General features: G+C 35.0%; 1 protein-coding gene across 1 annotated transcript in view; it reads right to left on the bottom strand.

Moving 5' to 3' along the window:
* The window catches only part of LOC148956460 (zwei Ig domain protein zig-8-like), a 215,298-nt gene that overhangs the window by 70,701 nt on the left and 122,920 nt on the right, over window positions 1-21,677 (bottom strand). Inside the window, exon 4 of the mRNA XM_089090988.1 lies at window positions 18,338-18,472. Within this exon, the coding sequence (XP_088947114.1) occupies window positions 18,338-18,472 (135 nt within the window). The remainder of the gene's footprint in view (window positions 1-18,337; window positions 18,473-21,677) is intronic.

The raw sequence follows: 21,677 nt of genomic DNA, 5'->3' as shown, positions 1-21,677 counted from the left end.
AACACTTTGGAGAGTATTCATAGTGTCTTTTGTGCAGCGTTTATTTGCTAGAACTATCACTTGAATACCCATGATACTTTATTATCACTTGAATACCCTCCAAAACTGTCTTTTAGTGTAGCGTTTATATGCTAGAACTATTAATTGAATATTCATAATAGAGGGTTTATCAATCACTTGAAATTCCTCCAAAACTGTCTTTTGTGGAGCGTTTATTTGCTAAAAATATCACTTGAATCCTCTTAATGCTGTACTGTCACATGAAAATCCATGATACTGTACTATCACTTGAATACCCTTCAAAGTGTCTTTTGTGTAGCGTTTGTTTGCTAGAACTATTGTACCATGAGTAAGATGTGATGTATTTGAAATACCAAAATAAAGTTCCTTTCTAAAGATAATTAAGCTAAATCTAGTCGCAAAAATGAAAAGTCCTTAATCAGCAAAAAGAGAAATTGCATTTCTAGCTTCAGTCAGACAACGGCGCTAGTCGTTCGAATTTCGCTAAGATAATTGTAGCCAAAAAAAATGCAATGCATAACATTTATAAGGAAGTTTAAAAGGCAAAAAACCGTGTGAACTCCTGAATCATCTGAAATATCCTTAAGGTCTCATTGGACGAGGAGTCGAGTCCTTGGGGCACGTGAGCCAATGGCAACTAACCCTTACGGCGCAGGACGAAAGAACTGCGTGGGGGAGGGGGGTAAATGCGTTTTTTGATTGGAATCTCAATTGAGACCTGAGACGATTAGTACCGCAAATAATTTCGGTCACCATTATTGTCATTGAAGTGACCCGTTGCTGTACAACTAAGCATGTAAGTTCAATAAATCTATTGTCTTTTTACATGTGTTTATTTCTCTTGTATGTCTGAGTCTAGTCCGATAATAGGTAATTAGTTCGCCAGTCTCCAAGGTAAATGCTCCCAAAGGAATCTGATCTCCAGATAGTTCAAGAAAGAAGAAGCCACATTTGTATGTCTACATATTCAATTTTCTCTCATTAATTGAGAGCGGCGCCAGCCTAGTTGACACAATCTCCAGCGCTATAAGTGGCGCTATAGGAGAAATCTCTATCACCACAGTAGCGAATCTTCCTATTACCACGATATAAAATCTTTTATCGCTAAAAAAGGTGTGTGTAAGATATTGGAGGAAAACTGCGAACTAGTTAGGCTATTTAAACTTTGTAATTCAAATTTAATTTTTGGAAAGATACAGACATATAAGAAAATTGATTAGGCCTATAACCACTAGGCTACGATAGGAAACCCCTTATATCTCATAGGAGATAATAGCCTACCCCAAAATAGGTTAAGTAAAATTTTAAGTTGATATAAACGCAAAAAAAAAACATGGACGATCTAAATGAATTACTAATAGTGCAAAAGTTAGTCGCAAAAAATATAGAGATTGCAAAATCTATCCCGGAATACAATGGTCAGTCAGATATTGACGAATTCAATATCCAATTGACCCAATTTGTACAATTAACAAAAACAGACGTTGGAGCGTTAAAAGACATGCTGCTTCTACGATTAAGAGGCCAGGCCTTAACCTTTCTAAAACAGGTCGAGCATACCATAGGAAATAACGCCAACTTGCCAATAAATACGGTTGATGACTTGTTACAAGCATTCAAAGAGAGATTTATAGAAACCAGTTCAATAAATAAATTAAAACATGGAGTAGTAAACTTTGATTTTTCACAGAATATAAGGGAATATCTTGATAATATACGCATTTCCGTAGAAGCAAAATACTGAAGTGGTTCGGGGCAACTGTACGAAAAAATCATACTAAATACCTTTTTTCAAGGGCTACCCCCAAAACTATATAGATTAGAAATATCCAAGAATATTCAGACGTTGGATCTTGCAGTCCAAGAGGTAGAGCGACTAATCGAAGTTGATAAAATGGTTTCTAATCATAGTAATGCAAAAATAAACAGCCTAGGCGACTCAAACGCGAACCTAATTTTCAAGGGCGATCAGGCATCCCCCAATTTCTTTTCAAGGGAGAATTCCAAATGAGCAAACATACACATCCAGAAAAAACAATCTAGGCATACATCCATCAATGCTCTACCAATTCACCATACGGTGATACGTTTTTCTAACTGCACTTATGTTGGCCACATAACACTAAAGTGCCAATCCATCACCGCTACCATCCAGAAACATAATGTCAGTAATACGCAAAATTACGGTAACCATTTGTTCAGAAGAACAAATTTTAGCACTGGTCATGCAATAGACTATAGCCAAGGGGGATTGCGCCAATCAGTACCTTATAATGCGTACCAACCAAATGTGTATAACCCTCCCCCCAGCAGGCAAATTAATTATCGGTCTGAAAACCCAAATACTCGCCAAGGCCAATATAATAGGAGAATGCAATATAAAAATAATGAAAATTTGCCGATGAGAAATGAAAATCTTACAAGCCAACAGCACTGGCAAACAGCGCCAGCAAACGGCACTGACACGAGACATCCACGCTACCATAATAATACATGGCGAAGACAGGCAGACGTAAATCATTTAAATATGCCTACGGAACCTAATACGTCTGAATATCTATTACAGGCACCGACAAATGAAATAAATTCTCAGGGAAACGCTTCCGGCCCCTCAGAAACATAAGTTGAACCCAGAGGGTGCCAGGAATTAATAGGTCCAAAAAAATACTAGTGCCTTCTTGTAGTGATATTATTAACAAGTTACCTATATTTAATGATTTTCGTGTAGAAAACGTTTACTTTACGGCCTTAGTTGACAGTGGGGCTACTGTAAATATCATAAACTCTTGCTTATTTAATACGTTGCCTCTGCACATTAGGCGACAAAAGAACCCTAATAATCCCAATTTAACAAGTGTTACAGGCCATAAATTAAATGCAAAAGGGTCAATTTGCCTAAACGTAAAAAGAGACAACAGAACCTTCATGACAAATTTTATTATATGTGACAATCTCCCATATGAAGCCATTATAGGGCAAATTTTCTAAGGTCTAATAGAATACTATTAGACGTAGCCAATGAGAAGCTTGTATACCCAGCTAAGGTGGGGGAAAAAATTTCTACCTTAAGAAATCGTAACATAGGTTACGAAGATAACATAACAGTAAACAAAATTTCTAGTGGTATAATGTCGAAGTATTTTGAACCCCATGTCTCGCAAAGACATGGCTTAATTGAGAATTTGTTCAATTATCCTGAGAGATATAGCAGAAATGAAGTAAAATTAAATAATAACAGTATTGAATCTGCGAAAATGAAAATAGGAGATATGCGACAGTAAAGATCAAATGAAATTAAGAAAATAGTGGAATTGTGGAAAAACATAGTAAAACCCAACGTGACGCCACAAGATACCGCAATGGCGCAGCATAGCACCAGCATGAATCTAATAAACAATGAAAATGAAGAGAAATATTACGGATTTGCGATAAGGAAAACAAAAATCCCTCCCAAAACGATGCAAAAAATCCAAATATCACAAATGATCGAGCCAATAATTAGCAAATCAGAAATATGGTTTGCGACACCGTCTGAAATACCCTAAAATCTGTTATGCGAGGAACAGATTATATCTTATGACAAAGGGGAAGTTTTTTTTTGGGTAACCAATAACCATGAAAATGATACAATTACAATTAAAAAGGGGACTTGTTTAGTCCAAATCGAGGTTTTAACGGAAAATGATTTAAATACATGGGAAAATTCTAAAAGAAACCTAGTTAACGGTATTAAAACTTCAAATAACGAATATCCTTTGACTAAAACGCAATTTTTAAACAAATTTAAAATGGATCATATTACGGATATGGAACTTAAGAAAAAATTATGCTAATTATTATGTAATTTTATGGATTTTTTTTCTGAATCTTAAGATTATATCGGGCTTATTCAATTTTATCAGAATTAAATTTTAACGACTGGTAATCCCGTAGCAAAACAGCCATACCGTGTGCCATATAAGCACAAAGAGTGGTTAAAAAATAAAATCCAGGAATTAGAAAGAAACGAAATTATACGCCCAAGTATAAGTCCGCATAGTGCACCAGTAATCTTAGTACCAAAAAAGAATGGAGATCTTAGACTTGTTGTAGATTAAAGGGTTCTCAACAAACAAGTCGTTAGCGATAAATTTCCTCTATCAAGAATAGACGATATTCTTGACTCACTTTCAAGCAAAAACAAAATTTTGACTTCTTTGGACCTTACCCAAGGCTACCACCAAGTGAAAGTAGCCGAAAAAGATATCCATAAAACCACATTTACAGAATCCGAATATGGATCGTCTGAATACCTAAGGGTACCATTTGGGCTTAAAACAAGTTCAAGCACGTTATGTAGACCCCTATTGCACCTGTTGAGAGGATCAAGGAATATAATTCATTTTGTTGATGATATTATATGCGTGGGGGAAAACACTGAGCAACACTTGGCAACTTTAGCTAAGGTGTTCGAGAAGTTCAGGCAAGGAAATTTAAAATGCCGGCCGGAGAAAGTAAATTTATTTCAATCCAAAATTAAATTTTTAGGAGTAGTAGTAACCCAGGGAAAGATATCCCCAGACCCTGATAAAATAAAATGTGTTGAAAACCTCAAGCTCCACAGAACTATGAAAGAATTAAGGGGAATTTTAGGACTTACTGGCTCCTTTAGAAAATTTGTACGCAATTATGCCCGCATTGCGAAACCCCTCACGGAATTAACCAAAGGAAACTCCCATAATGTTACCTGGTCCCAGGAAGCTCAAACTTCCCTAGACAAACTCAAAAAGGCGCTCACTTCTGAACCAATTTTATCACTCCCTGATTTCGAAAACAGAAAATTCATCGTTACCACTGATGCTAGCTCAAAGGGCATAGGCGCAATTCTTTCGCAAACAATACCAGTAGAAAACCCTAACCCTCTACAGGGAACACCTAAACAAATAGAAAAATTTATATGCTATTCAAGTAAAACTTTATCAAAAGGCGAAAGTAGTTATTCCGCCACAAACTTAGAATTGTTATCTATTATCTACCACTTGGACAAATTTAGGCATTATTTAATTGGTAGAAAATTTATATTACGATCAGACAATTAAAGCTTGCAGTACCTGCGCACATTTAAAAACCCCACGGGCATTCTAGCTAGATGGATTATGAAAATCCAAGACCTAGATTATGAATTTGAACATTTAAAGGGAAAACAAAACAAAGCTTGTGACTTTTTGAGTAAATATCCAGAAAATGGTCGGTCGGAAACTGAAGAAAATGAAATTAATGCTATCAATGCTAAAAGCAAACAAGGATATAAGAAAAACAAAGTCAAAGACGCAGTAAAACAAAATAAGATTAACTATTGTCCCTCTTCTTTGGAAAATATAAAAAGAAAGCAAAAAAAAGACGAAATATCTGTAGCACTAATTGATTATTTAGTGAATGATGAGGCGTTACATGATAAATTCAAAACTCTTAGACAAGAGATAGATAATTTTTACTACGACCTTGTTGAAGAAATACTGTGTAGGATTGTGACTGCTGAGACAAATAGAAACCAAACCTCGATAATACCTTTATTACTACAAAACTTGATAGGGCCTGCATTTCAATATTTTCATTCGGACACAGGTGGACATTTAGGAGTTATGAAAACGTTCCATAACTTAAAACAATACTTTTACGTACAATCTGCACTGACAAAACTTAAAGAAATTGTAAGTACATGCGAAGCATGTAATTTGAGAAAAATCCCCCCAGCTTATCCAAATCCCCCACGGGGAAGGGTCCCAGTAGCACAGTACCCCTTCGATATTATCTCATTTGACCTGTACGGGACAAATGGAGGCTTACCTGTTTCTAGAAGAGGCCATACGTGTATTCTTTCGGTCGTAGATCATTTCTCCGGATTTACTTTTGCAAAAGCATTAAAAAATCAAGGTGCTTATGCCACAAGTAAGGCATTAGCAAAATTATTTTTACAATTTGGCATTCCTAACAAAATTCTGAGCGACAACGGGAGCAATTTTGTTGCAAAAGTAACAAAAAATTTAATGAGTTTCCTTAATATAGAGAAAATGGTGACAGCGCCGTACCACCCACAAGCTAATGGCAAAATAGAAAACAGGCATAAAATATTTTCGAACGTTCTAAGTGTTTATACAAAAGACAATAGGAGTGACTGGGATAAATTCTTACCTTATTTAACCAACGTAATCAACACTGCTTATTCCGAAACAACCAGAGACAATCAATTTTTTTTAATTTTTGGTGTATATTTTTTAATCCCTTTTTATTATTTTTTTTAATATCGGATTTATTATAACGACTCAGAATATTATAAACAATAATTCATAAAGAGGATGAGGAAAACATACAAAAGAGTTAGTCAAGAACTGTAAACATGCACAATAAACCAAGAGCTAAAAAACAGACCCAAAGTTAAGGGGACTATAGATTTCAAAATAGGAGACTTAGTGTACCTAAGTATCTAGGCGAAAACGGAAGGAAAAAAAACTTTCAAACAAATATTCTGGACCTTACAGAATAGTCAAAAAGTACGATAATGAATATACCTTTAAAATGGAGAACCCCGATAGTGGAAAAACTTACAAGGCGCATGTTAGCCGAATAAAAACAGCCAAATTTCCAGAGAGATGGGTATCCCATCCCTCTTCGACTGATTCATCAGATTCGGAAAATGAGCCCCCTAGGTCAAGATTGGCAGAGCTAAAACCTTTCAATTTTAAACAAGATTATTTTGAAAATGAAAGTGATGAACAAAACTATGAAGATTTTTTATCTATTGAAAATCTAGTTGTTCCAGAAAAAAAATCCCTAACACCAGTAAGAATAAGAACGCCAAAAAGCCCAAAAAGTTATTCATCGGCAAACGCAGGAGATTTAGATTATACAATATCTCCAAAAACCCAATTATTACCCTATAGAATCTCGACCCCATGTCCCCCCAAAAGATTTCCAGACGATATGGTTTCCCCTACAACACCAATAGAAAGGCCCCTGTCATTACAGGAAGAATTAAACAGAGCTGTAGAAACCCCCGGTATTACTGTAAAGCAAACTCCTCTCAAAGAGTTAATTAAAACAAACTTGCGAGAAGCTATTGACTTAATTAATTTCCCCATAAAAAAGAGTCAAAGTACATTGCCCGAGAATAAAACTCCCAAGGATGACCAGCAAGGTCAACATCATGGTATAACTGTGTCCAAAGTCAAACCTAAAAAGTGGACTTCATGGAGGGAAACCTTTGTGCAAAGAATGCCCCATCCCCCTGAAGACATGGCCTTCAAACAATGGAGGAACCCCGCAAAAACTATTGATTCCTCCCAAAGCTCTCAAGAATCTTTCAAATCCCCCGAGTTGAGAACTCATGGCGAGGACTTATAGAATAAACATTCTACTTCCAGAAGAGTAGAAATTTACGAAGGAAGAGCATGTGACACCTCAAAGAGTGCCACCTCTAAAAGTTTTAATCCGGATTCGTCAGAAACCAGCTCAGAAGAGTCTGATGGTGAATCAGACCAAATAGTAGCTAAAGAAAGAGGGAAATCAAGGCCGACCTCAGCAGCCGCACAAAGGAAACAAACGATATTAAAAGGGCAATAATTTTTTAAAAAACAATACAAAAAGTTTGACCCTATTTCACTATACAAACCGAAAAAGAAAAAACCGCAAGAAACAGAGGAGAAAATAACGACACAGTCAGGTAGAACTGTTAAAAAACCTGACAGATGGAAATATCCATAATTAATGTAAAGACAAATTTCAAAGATATGAATTTAACACCATAATAAATTCAAAAGTGTGCAAGTAAAGTTAACCAAGTCAATATTAATGAAAAAAAAATAAATAAAATAAAATAATACGAGTAATTTCAAAAAGTTGACGATCACAGAAAATAACCAAAGGTAGGACGCTAGTGGTCTACTGAAAACGACAACTGGCGTTGGACCACGTCTTGTGGGAAGCCTGGGGAGGAACTCAAGGCCCATGATTGTTTTTTGTAATTTTTTTTTAAACGACCGCAGGAAGGGATATTTTTCAGTCCTTCAAGTGTAAGAAATAATTATTTTTATGCCAATCAGGGCCAGTCAAAACAATACTTAAAGATTGAATAGAAACTTCTGTGAGCTAGTTAAGTTTTCGTTTTTTGAATCAGAATGCTTTGAAAGAGAAACAGAGAATTTACTTTCTTATAGCTCCGAGGCGAAAAAAAAAAGAAAAGCTTTTTAATTTCAATACATTATATCTATGACGTTTGCTGTCCTACAGCTGTGTTAAACATTACTTTCAAAGAGAAACAAACGCGCTTACGTATTTAGCTCCTTGACGAAAAATTTTATTTCATTAGTTTATATCTTTAATACATACAGTAACAGAGAAATTACCGTTCTATAGTTTCGTAACAAAAATGTGCGTTAATCTCATTGGTTTATCTATGACATATCTTGTGCTCTAATTTTTGTGACATATTTTCGCAAGTCAGTCACGATTATATCTTACCTATACTGACTCAGGTCTCTCTCGGATTTTCCATGAAAAAAATTCGACCCGTGCCCTAACTAAGATGGATAGTATCCAAAACAAGATATTATCAGTACAGAAGCGCCTAATTATACGAAATATTTTATCTTAGTGCAGATTATAATTATTTTAGGCCTACACATTGCTCATTAATGTGTTTCTTACTCGATTAATATATGTACTAATAGCCAACAATTGGTAACTATAACCAAACAACCTATTGGTACGTTTATATGTAGAATTTCACGGCGGATGTGGAATTATATCTCAATAATAATATGTACAAATTTAAAAACCATTTAATCAGTTAAGATATATGGATTGAAACCCTGTGTATGTCCAATGGTGACTAAGTATAACCCAACAGGAATTACCTATTAATGTGAAGGTGTTTCTTGCTTAACGGATTCTAATAAGACTTTAATATAATATTTATTTATTTAGTGCTAAAGGAATTGCTCAAACAATAGCCTTCTAAAAAAGATATTGATGTCAGTTCTTCATTATGCTTATATTCTTTGCCAAGCATTAACTGGAATCTACGCAGGCAAACTTGGAATCCTGCATCTAATGACCTTATCGAAAGGTGAATATGAGGCACCAATGTGGACTTGCAATTACGGAAAAATCCTGAGACTAAGAACCTCTGCATTCCAGCCGTTAAACCCGACAACCACAAGAGAACGTCTAAGCCAAGAAATAGGGAAGACATCAGAAAACTAGTGGGTATAGAGGTCTCCACTAGCCCTTGTTATGTCTTATTCCCTCATTGTAGTATCGTTTGCGTAAAACCGTGTGGTTATGACGCTGCAACATGCGTTTCTTAAACAGCACGGACGTGAGTGAACAATGCAGGCATGAAAAATATTGTAAAAGTACACCTCAAACTTAATAACGAAGGGTAAATTATGTTTATATAATATCAATATTTTCGTTATCAAAACAAATTTGAAGAAATTTCTGTTTTAGATTTTCATTGTGAGTGCTAATATTAATGTTTTTATTTAATTCTGTCTCATAGCTAAGAAATTATAACCCAATTAATTCGTGAATTATTGTATGTGTACTTACTTCAAAGAACATGTGATTCTGCCGCGTTGTTTTTATTGCAGGAAAGTAAATGGACACTTTGGCCATTGAGTATTACAATAAGCTGCCCAGTACAGATACGACCCAGTAGCATCTATTTTCATCATATCTCAACCAGCGAAGAGTACTCACCATAACTCCAGGCAACTTCATCCCAGCTTCGTCTGCGAAAACAACAGTTACCTTCGATCGTCGTTTCTTCGACTATGAACCATATTATGTATCAGGTAACACTACATTTGAACCTCAGTATAAAGTGCTTTAACGAACTATATAATCACATGAACGCTGAGAAACCCATCGGCCAGTACAAGATATAAATACGTAGATATCGCTGTTGATACTCAATATGGACCCCATAATAATTTGACAGTATAGTGATGATATTTGAAGCTAAACGATATAAAACGATATTTAAAGTTAAACGACACTTAAAGAAATTTGAAGATATTTGAAGACTAAATTAAAGACAATTTGAAGTTTAATTCCGAGAACTCCATCGATCAGCACATGATAAACGATATTTGAAGTTAAATGACACTTAAAGACATTTGAGGATATTTGAAGCAGAAATTAAAGACAATTTGAACTTTAACTCTGAGAACACCATCGAGAAGTACAAGATAAACGATATTTAACGATATTCGAAGTTGAAAGATACTTAAAGACATTTGAAGATATTTGAAACTGAAGTTAAAGACAATTTGAAGTTTAATTCTGAGAACCCCATCGAGCAGTACAAGATAAACGATATTTGAAGTCAAATGATATTTAAAGATGTTTGAAGTTGAATTTAAAGACAATATATTAAGAGAGTCCCCATAATATGACGACAACCCGTTTCAAAAGGCACAAATGAACAATTTTACGCGAGAATACATTCTCTATGTGCCCCAAAAATCCTAAAAAAATGATATGCTGAGAAGAAAAAAACCAACACCTGTAGTGAGAAGAATCATTTCTCAGTTAACTATTAGAACTATATTTAACAGTCATTTCTCAGTTGACCATTAGGGGAAACTTACCGTGTAAAGACAACTAGACTCGAACTGTTCCATGAAGAAACCATAACGTAAGTGCTTCGAAATTTTTGCCAGGACAAAAGGAGTGAAGGACAGTAATTTACAACAGAAGGGTGTAGTACACTAAGGACACGAAAGGTGATGAATAGATGTGAAGTTACATGTGTTACTTCCTAACAGCTTTGACAATGAAAAAATCTCAATAGTGAAAGTGTTTTAATGTCATCAGTGAATATGTTGAACCAAATATATGTTATGTTATAAATATATGTATGTATGTTATAAATGTATGTATGTTATAATATATGTATGTTATAAATCATTTATGTATGTACCATGAGTAGAATTAGGTGTAATATTATTATGTTATTCATTTAACGTTGTGTAGATAGTATGTAGTACGTCATATAGACAGCAAAATCAAAAAAAAAGAGAACTAATGTAAAAGTAGAATAGTCCCAACCTTAGTGGAAAGTTAAATTAATCATCGTTAGATATAGAAAAAAAAAAGTCTTTATTATAGTAGCTAACCTAGAACCAAAAATAATCTTAGTCCGGTAGATGAATTTTAGATAGGGATGTAGAATAAATTAAGAAAAACAATTGAAAAATTTTAAAACTCTTAAGGGGCAGTAACTAATGACGGGGCGTCATTATTTCATGGGAAGGGTGATATGTACCATGAGTAAGATGTGAGGTATTTGAAATACCAAAATAAAGTTCCTTTCTAAAGATAATTAAGCTAAATCTAGTCGCAAAAATGAAAAGTCCTTAATCAGCAAAAAGAGAAATTGCATTTCTAGCTTCTGTCAGACAACGGCGCTAGTCGTTCGAATTTCGATAATATAATTTTATCAAAAAAAAAATGCACTGCATAACATTTATAAGGAAGTTTAAAAGGCAAAAAACTGTGTGAACTCCAGAATCATCTGAAATATCTTTAAGATATTATTGGACGAGGATTCCCGTCCTTGAGGCACGTGAGCCAATGGCAGGCAGTCCCTAGAGCGCAGGACGAAAGAACTGCGTTTGGGAGTGGGGTAAATGCGTTTTTTAATTTTAATATGAAGTCAGACCTGAAACGATTAGTACCGCAAATAATCTCGGTCACCATTATTGTCACTGAAGTGAACCGTTGCTGTACAACTAAGCATGTAAGTTTAATAAATATATTGTCTTTTTATATGTGTTTGTTTCTCTTGTATGTCTGAGTCTAGTCCAATAATAGGTAATTAGTTCGCCAGTCTCCAAGGTAAATGCTCACAAAGGAATCTGATCTCCAGATAGCTCAAGACGGGGGAAGCCACATTTTTATGTCTACATATTCAATTTTCTCTCATTAATTGAGAGCGGCGCCAGCCTAGTTGACACAATCTCCAGCGCTATAAGTGGCGCTATAGGAGAAATTTCTATCACCACAGTAGCGAATCTTCCCATTACCACAATATAAATTCTTTTATCGCTACACTATCAATCGAACACCCATAATGTTGTACTAAAACTTGAATACCCTACAAAACTGTCTTTTATATAGCGTTTATTTTCTAGAACTATTACTTGAATACACTTAATGCTGCACTATCACATGAATACCCCTATTACTGTATATCACCTGAATATCCTCCAAAGTGTCTTTTGTATAGCGTTTATTTGCTAGAACTATCACTTGGGTCAATGAGCCCCTAGACACATGTCGTATAAGTCATAAAAAGAAAAGAAAAGTAAGCTAAAACATTTTTATTGCTTAAAAATTCCTTCAACAAAGAAATAATATTTAGAAAAATGTATATATTTACATATTATTTCTCACATCATTTTCAGGGCAATGATGTGTGCCTTCAAATCTAGGGTAGTAAAATTATTCTAAATTCAAAAGTTGAATACTAGGTTCACACTTCTCAATTAGAATCTTGTCCATAGGTAAATTACCTTTTACGAATAATATTTAAACCCCAAAAAGTTACATATTTTCTTCACTTTTTTTCTGAACAACCTTCAGTTCTATACCACTTTCATTATATGGCTTAATCACTTGTTCGTAAAACCCATTTTGGTTCATGCTATGTAATATAGGTCCCCATAATCTTCTATCGTGTTCATACATATTGTATTTCATGTCCCAATGGTAACAGTCAATTTCTCTACGATATTCATCTAGTAGCATAAACGCAGATTCAAAAATAATGCCACAAGATAAATATTTTAGTCCAATAAATTTCGTATCAATCATATTTCAGTTTTGTTTACTTGATCCTAAAGATCGTGAACTCAAAGACACTCGAGAACTATTGATATTACAGCGATTTGTTTAAACACTTTAACAAAATTCCCAAGGGTGGAGACAACAATTGTACGAGTGATTTGACAATCAATCAGAAGCACGTATCAAGATTTTTCCAAGCACATTGACAGCAGTAGAAGAGTTTAGTAAGCATAGAGTCTGAGATTTTTGAATAGAATCTTGATTCTGTGAAATATTGTAAAATCTTCTTGACGGTAAAAAAAAAATACCTGTGTAGTTGAGTTTGTTCTATGCCAAAATACTTTTTTTTTACTATTTTTGATACTAAGTTATCTATTAATAGACCTATGGGTATGCTAGTAGAATTTAGGTCTCTGAAAAATCTTTTTATAACATTTTCGACTTTTTAATAGACATATTAAACGGTTGATATGCTAGCGTATCCTAAAAATAATGATCACATGACAAAGTAATACACAAAATATTTTAATAAAATAACGATATGTTGAATATTAATACAAAAATTATGTTATATACATTATTATACATTATTAATATCATTGAACAACTTTGAACATTTTAAATCTGTTCCATAAAATAGTTCATCATGTTCTTTCTTGATACTGTAGCTATTGTCTTTTCTTTGTTCGTAACCAGTAAATTAATTATTAATCTATTTTGAGTCATACATAATTTTTACTGGGGTATCAGCTACAGGTTCAATACGCGTTTTGTCTATGGTATTATTGGGTTCATTGACTATATGATCAATGGTAGTAATAACGTTCACTTGCGCTTCGTTTTCAGTCAATTAATCTTTATATTCATTGATGATATTGTCTGCCAATGCCCTTTTTATTTTACCTGTGATTTTACTGTCTATTTTCACATTATTTTTACTTAGATAACAATTTTGGCATGTAGACAAGATATAATTAATCAAATTAGTGCAGGTGTATGTCTGTTTTCTTTTCACGTTCCGTCGAATACTACTACCCAAACGATGGCGATATGATTTATCAAGAGGTAACGTGCTACCCGCGCTATGAGCAAGAAGTTTACTCTCGTTGTTAACTATTACTTTTAGGCATGAATTATCTTTAAACAGTATCATCTCTGGGAATTTTATTCTATTATATCCACCATCAGTAATGATGAATTTTTTCGGCGATCCAAAGATGTTTAATTTCTCACTAACATGACAATGCACACACACATTTCCAATGGTGTCATCATAAGTACTTTTTCCATAGTTCAAATATTTATCTTTGTCAGCATTTAATGCTACGATAACTCTATTATGTGCACATACTTTCTTGAATATTTCATTTTTACTTTTCCATCATTGGCAATATTCTGTTTAAAAAGGACATCTAATGGTAAAATACCAGTAATATTATTAACGTTCAGTGATACTTTGCTTTTCATTGAATTGTCTTGAATTATCATGGCAATGTTAGCTGTCCATGCCCTTTTAATTTGCTCTGGATTATACTGTCTATTATCTCATTATTTTTACACAGGTTACAGTTCCGACATACAGACATGATATAATTTATGACATTGATGCTGGAGTGGGCTCATTTTTCTTTAACATTCTTTTGAATGCTAATACCACAAAGATGTTGATTTGATTTATCAAAAGGTAACGTGTTATCCACACAATGAGCAGGAAGTTGGCCCTCGTCATCAACTTTTGTTTTTTCGGCTCGTATTATCTTTCAGCACTATCGTCTCTTGAAATTTGACTCTTGAATATCCAATATGAGCGTTATTGAATTGTTTCAATGCTCCAAATAGATTTAATCTCTTACTGTCATGACAATGCACGCATACATTTCCAATAAGATCCCCACTATTGCTTGTTTCATAGTTCAAATATTTCTTCTTGTCAGCATTCAATACAACGATGACTTTATCATGTGCAAACACTTTCTTCGAATATTTAATTTTCACTTTTTTTTAATATGATGCATGCGTTTACGTTTCTAATGTACAAAAATACTGACCGAAAACATACGATATACTAGGCAGTCTCGATAACCAGCCATAGAGTACCACTGGGACAGCTGCGTAGTGTCGATGAGCAACCATAGAGTACCATTGATAGAGCCGCATAAATAAAAAAAATAATAAAAAAAAGTTGAAAAAATTTCTGTCCAAAAAAATTCAGCCCAATAAAAAAAGAAAATTTCTACTACTAACACTTCTTATCTAATAGTAAAAGTTACGACTGACATATCTGTATCATTCTCATTTTCTATTTCGAAAATATTAAATATGATTTTTTATTGTTTTAAGTATATTTCAAAATTTTTTTAAAAAGTTGAAAAAAATTCTATGTAAAAAAATATAAAAAATGAAAAATAAAAGCTAAAAAAAATAAACTTAAAAAAAGTATGGAAAAAATGGGGGAGGGGTTAAGAAGTTGGGGAGAGGGGTATATGTTATTTGAAGATAGAAAAAAGATAAAAAAAACTTTCAAAAATAAGGTGGCGGGCCTGTAGGATAGGGGGAGGGAAGGGGGAGGAGGGATGGGATGGTGACTTGAGAACCAAGCATCAGAAGAAATTGTCTGTCCAGTATGCATCTCAAATCATCATGGTATGCATTTTCTCAGGAGGAAGCCATAAATGATGCCCCGAAAAATATCACGGTAAACATCTACCCAAAATCCAATTGATGAATCGAATTTTCAAATATCTTGTTACGATATTGTGACGCTTAACATCAGATGACCAAGGTCCCGGAAACATTACATTGAATGTATTTCTAAAATCATAATATTTTCCACGGCTTGTTGGCGCAGTCGAGTAACGTGTCGTTTTTTTACCCTATGAAATCATGGGTCTCACACTCAATTCCTACATCAAACACAAATTCCATAAAATCAATGGGAAAACTGCTTAGAAGCTAAAAAATAATTTCATTGGATTATGTATATTGATGTATGGATGTTATTGTAGTGATGGTATTGTATATTGATGTGTGGATGTTATTGTAGGGTTGGTGTTGCTTATTGTTAATTGTACGTATGTTTATTTGATGCTTCTTATATAAATTTTTATTTGTTTGGATATATCGATGTTACTGTATTAATAATGTTGTGTATTGATGTATGGATGTCATTGTATGGGTGTATGGATGATATTGTATTGATGGTGTTATGTATTGATGTATGGATGTTATTGTATGGATGGGGTTGTGTGTTGCTGTATGGGTGGTTATGTCTGTTGTTGTATGGGATGGTGTGTTGATATATGGATGGTGATGTGTCTTGTTATATGGGTGGTTATGTTTGTAGTTGTATGGTGAATCATAGGCCGCTTGTATGGTGGGGTATATGTCTTATCGTATGGTGGGATATGTGACTTCTTACATGGGTGGTTATGTCTGTTGTTGTATGGGATGGTGTGTTGATATATGGATGGTGATGTGTTTTGTTATATGGGTGGTTATGTTTGTAGTTGTATGGTGAATCATAGGCCGCTTGTATGGTGGGGTATGTGTCTTGTCGTATGGTGGGACAGGGCATCGCTTGGAACAGGGCACTGCTTGTATGACCGGACAGGGCTCTTGTTATGTCACCGAGATAGGGCTGTTGTTAAACCGATTGACACAATACTACTCAGATTCATCATTTGGATGAACACATTAGTTACAACATGTATTCTTTATCCAACCTGCCCATCTGTAAACAATATGAGGACTAAATCATAATCAGAAAAGGGGTAGTTGGACCCAAATATGAAAAGAAAAAAAAGAATATGTTAATGTTTCTCTTCATGTTTATTAGTTATACAAACACAGCCATTTGTAGTTAGCCTAACAACATAATAAACTTACTTCCATAGTAAATAATGATCAACACAAAATCTAAATAATTTTTTTTATAAAAGGCACCCGAGGAACTAAAATGTTCAGAAAATTACAGACAAATAGCTACAAAATTCTTTTCCATGATATTTTTATTTCTATATTAAATATTATTCTCGATCAATATCATTAAAGTATACTTTTATAATACATGTTTACTTAATCTCCTGTAAATATTTGAGAGTTTTTTTTATTAACTTTCTGCCGGTCATGCTAGTGAAACTTTCCGAATGAAAGTGCCAATGTTCCATTGTTTAGTTTGGATTTATCAAACTTAATTGAGTTTTGAATCTATTGCTTATATTGTTTGGATGAACAATTTTGTTCCACTTCACATGACTTTTACAGACCAAGGCATGGAATGACCAGACACAGGGTTTTCCTCTTGGGGAATAGATTCAAAACCGCTCCATTTTACCCTCCATTTTAACCGCGTCTTTCTATTCACCTTCCTTTTACGAAAAGCTCGATCTGGCCTTTTTTGGTTTAACCAGTAAACACTTCCACATCCAGGGTTTCTCAATTGAATACTAAATAGCAGTAAAAACACTAATTTTTAGGTAAGATATATAACATTTTGCATATTAGAACAAGAATTTTTGTTCTGGAATATTTAGAAATGATATTTATGTGTGGTTACTTTGTGCACAAGTCGGTACTGTCAACACTGAAATAAAATGGCAGAATATATTTCTAGTGCATTCCTCAATTAATAATTCCTTTGTCAAGTTTATTTTTGCTCATATTTCTGATAGAATAAAGGACACCGCGAAAGTTGATTCATACCTACGTTGCAGGCGTTTGCTGTAAATTTTATTTTAACAGAACAAGTTAGCTGCCAAGCCTTCAATGCACTTAAATCTCTACATCCTTTGTAAAAGGTGTTAAAAAAAAGGATTACCTACTGCATTTAAAGAAAAAATTACTTATTAGAAATGCCATAAATACCAAATTGGCTCTTTTCTTCAGACACAGCCCTATAAAGCCAAAAATCATTTATTAGAATTACCAAAAATACCAAATAACCTTCTTTCTTCATATACAGCCCTATAGAGCCATATACAGCCAACGGATCAGTTTTTTTAAGCTTGCGTAACATTCTGACATTGTAAGTTGGCCTTAAAATCGTAAAGGATTATTATGAAATCTAATTTAATGTTTGTATTTATTTTTAAGAGACAACAGTGCCTAATAGGCTTGACCACTTGTGGTCTAAAGGTGGAATACCGTGTCATAAATATTGTATGGTATCTTATGTATTGTATGTGTATTGTATTGTATGGTAAACATTCATAATGATAGCTTCCATTATTATTGGTAGCACATATGACACTGAAACAAGGTAATAAACATTGTTTCTCTAATGGGTCTCTAGTTACAGACACGAAGACAAGGGGACCAAGAGGGGACCAGAAGTGAAGATAAAAAAGTATGGTACTCGTACATTATATGGGCCTTTCTAAAAAGTCAAGTTTAGTTAAATTGGCAGACTAGTGCCGTTAAAGAAAAATGAGAGGTGACGAAACATAATTGAGTCTTAGGAGTAAACTTAATTAAATGTTAAACTTACTTTGTCGATAATGCAAGTAAGTATAATTGAACTTCCAACATCAACATGGTAGTCAGATCCTTCAACAATGGTTGCTTTTGGCGCCACAACCTCTAAATTTACAAACTGCGATAGTATTCCGTTTCCTGTGGTTATCTAGAAAAAAAATATAGTTATGTTCGATTAGTTATATCCCTGTTAGGCTTTACTAATGTATCAGATAAAAAATAAATAAAAATGTTTATACGTTTCATTTAGTTAATATTGTTCATGCTGCATTTGGGGTTAGGAAGAAAATCTTGTCGTGGTATAAAAATAGTAGGCACTAATAGCACAAAAACTTCTAATTTCAGTCATCGGCCAGTCACTAAACTTCCTGCCTGGTGTTGGATTATCAAGCAGAGTAGCGTATTCGGTGCCCTGAAGGTAGTCATGGCTGCCAAAATCATGCTTGGGGAGAGTCAGTCTCCTTGGACATATAAATTGCCCAACCGAGGTGCAACTCAAGAACTTTTGAGGAGCAAATAAAGGAGGGAGGAGGGGGTGGGAGATTTCTTACTAGTACGGGCTCAAAGGATCATGTGCTACTCATGTATACCGCTAATAGCTGGTGTGCTGGATCATGTATACCGCTAATAGCTGGTGAACTGTGGGTGAATATTCGCTATTCTTTGAGGGGGTAATGTTGCCCACTTTAGCTGGTCCCAATCCGGCAGGTAGAGTTCCTAGGATGGGAGAAAAACTGGCGGACATATGGACACTACCAAGGAAGACTCCTCTAAAGAAACGAAATAAAAATAGGCAAGCCACATCTCACGGTATCACGCCCGAGGAGTACCATTAGCAGATTTTTCGGTTTTCGGGTGGGGAGACGGTGGAACCTTTTGGTGTGCTAACTTAACCTGTTATAATAATTACAGAAGCGATTTTTAGTGTACAGTATTAAAGAGAATAAAGGCCAGCAAAGTAACTTTCGAGTTATTAGCTCCCAAAGGGGATGGATGTTAAAAACGGTCCGTGACCTTTATAGTCTATTGATGTTAAGAAAATAAAATCAGATTCATTCGTCTTAGTTATCATAGGCAGCGCAATAGCGCTGCCTAAATAAACAACGATGTTGGCACAATGTATTATTTATTTTTTAATTTTGTTTTTGGTTTTAGACCAGGGCACTTCGTATCGAAGGAGTTGTTGCAGAAACTTCAAAAAGGGCTCATTCAATTGGAAATTGGAGTGGCTTATGCCATTTTTAATATTATAAAGAGATTGGAAGACAACTAACACCCCTTCCACGCCCATCATTTTCCCCAACACATCCAATCACAATGTGTTATTTATTTTTTAATTTTGTTTTTTGTTTTAGAGCAGGGCACTCCGTTTCGAAGGAGTTGTTGCAGAAACTTCAAAAAGGGCTCATTCAATTGGAAATTGGAGTGGCTTATGCCATTTTTAATAGTCAAAAGTGATTGGAAGACAACTAACACCCCTTCCAAGCCCACCATTTCCCTAAACACATCCAATCAAAATTTTGAGATAGTCATTTTGTTCAGCGTAGTTGATTTTCAGATATAAATTATGTTTTCGAGGGGACACTCCCCCCCAACCCTCAGAGCAAGGGTTGTAAATTATGCCCTGGGGGTATATAATAATTTTATAGAAAGCGTCGTCGTAGATACTTCAAAAATGACTCATCGATTGGAAATTCAAAGGGCTAGTGCCCTTTTTAGAAGTCAAAAGTGATTGGAGGGCAACTAACCCCCCTCTCACGCCCACCATTGCCCCAAACACATTGAACCAAAATTTTGAGATAACCATTTTGTTCAATGTAGTTGAGAGTTCTGAAAATGAGGTATTTGAGGTTGACAACCCCCGCCCCCACAGCCCTCAGGACAAGGGTTATAAGTTATGCCCTGGGGGCATATGAGGTTTTTAAAGAAAGCGTTGACGTAGAAACTTCAAAAAGGGCTCATTCGAATAGTAATTGAAATGGCTAGTGCCCTTTTTAATAGTCGAAAGTGATTGGAAGGCAACTAACACCCCTTCCACGCCCACCATTTCCCCAAGCACATCAGATAAAAATTTTGAGGCAACCATTTTGTTCAATGTAGTTGAAAGTTCTGGAAATTATATTTTTGAGCAGGACACTCCCCCCATAGTCTTCAGGGCAAGGGTTATACATTATGCCCTGTGGGTTTTTTATTGAAAGCTTTGTCGTAGAAACGTCAAAAAGGGCTCATTCGATTGGAAATTCAAAGGGCTAGTGCTCTTTTTAATAGTCGAAAGTGATTGGAGGGCAACTATCCCCCCTCTCACACCCACCTTTTCCCCAAACACATCCAATCAAAATTTTTAGAAAGCCATTTTGTTCAACATAGTTGAAAGTTTTGGAAATTTGGTCTTTAAGGATGATAACCCCCCACCAAAGCACTCAGGGCAAAGGTTGTAAGTTATGCCCTGGGGGCATTTAAAGTTTCTATAAAAAGCGTTGTTGTAGGAACTGCAAAAAGTGCTCATTTGATTGGAAATTGAAAGGAATAGTGCCCTTTTTAATAGTAGAAAGTAATTGGAGGGCAACTAACCCCCCTCTCATGCCCACCAATTCCCCAAACAAATACAATCAAAATTTTGAGACAGCTATTTTTTTTCAATGTAGTTGAAAGTTCTGTAAATTCGGTCCTTAAGGATGACAGTCCCCCCTCCACAGCCCTCAGGGCAAGGGTTGTAAGATATGCCCTTGGGGCATATAAGGTTTTTATAGAAGGCGTTGTCATAGAAACTTCAAAAAAGGCTCATTAGGTTGGAAATCCAAAGGGCTAGTGCCCTTTTTAATAGTCAAAAGTGATTGAAGAACAACTAAACCCCTTCTTACGCCCACCATTTGCCCAACACATCAAAAATTTTTTTTAGATATTCATTTTGTTCAACGTAGTTAGAGTTCTGGAAATTAGGTCTTTTAGGATGACAACCCTCCCCCCTCCCACAATACTCGGGGCAAGGGTTGTAAGTTGTGCCCTGGGGGCATATTTGGTTTTTAAAGAAGGTTTTGTCTTAGAAAATTCAAACACGACTCGTTTGATTGGAAATGAAAGGGATAGTACCCTTTTTAATAGTCGAAAATGAATGCAGAGCAACAAACCCCCCTTTCACGCCCACCATTTCCTTAAACACATTCAATCAAAGTTCTGAGATGGCCATTTTGTTCAACGTAGTTTAAGTTTCTGGAAATTATGTATCTGAGGATGACAAACCCCCGAGAGCCCCCAGGGCAAAGATTGTAAGCGATGCCCTGGGGGCATATAAGGTTTTTATAGATAGCGTTGTCGTAGAAACTTCGAAAAGGGCCCATTCAATTGGAATTTGA

Source organism: Artemia sp. Qi Xiang Cuo, chromosome 1 (assembly GCF_049724085.1).
Source record: "Artemia sp. Qi Xiang Cuo chromosome 1, ASM4972408v1, whole genome shotgun sequence".
In the NCBI taxonomy this organism is placed as follows: Eukaryota; Metazoa; Arthropoda; class Branchiopoda; order Anostraca; family Artemiidae; genus Artemia; species Artemia sp. Qi Xiang Cuo.
The sequence above is the reverse complement of the archived record's forward strand: the minus strand, read 5'-3'. Positions and strand labels throughout refer to the sequence as shown.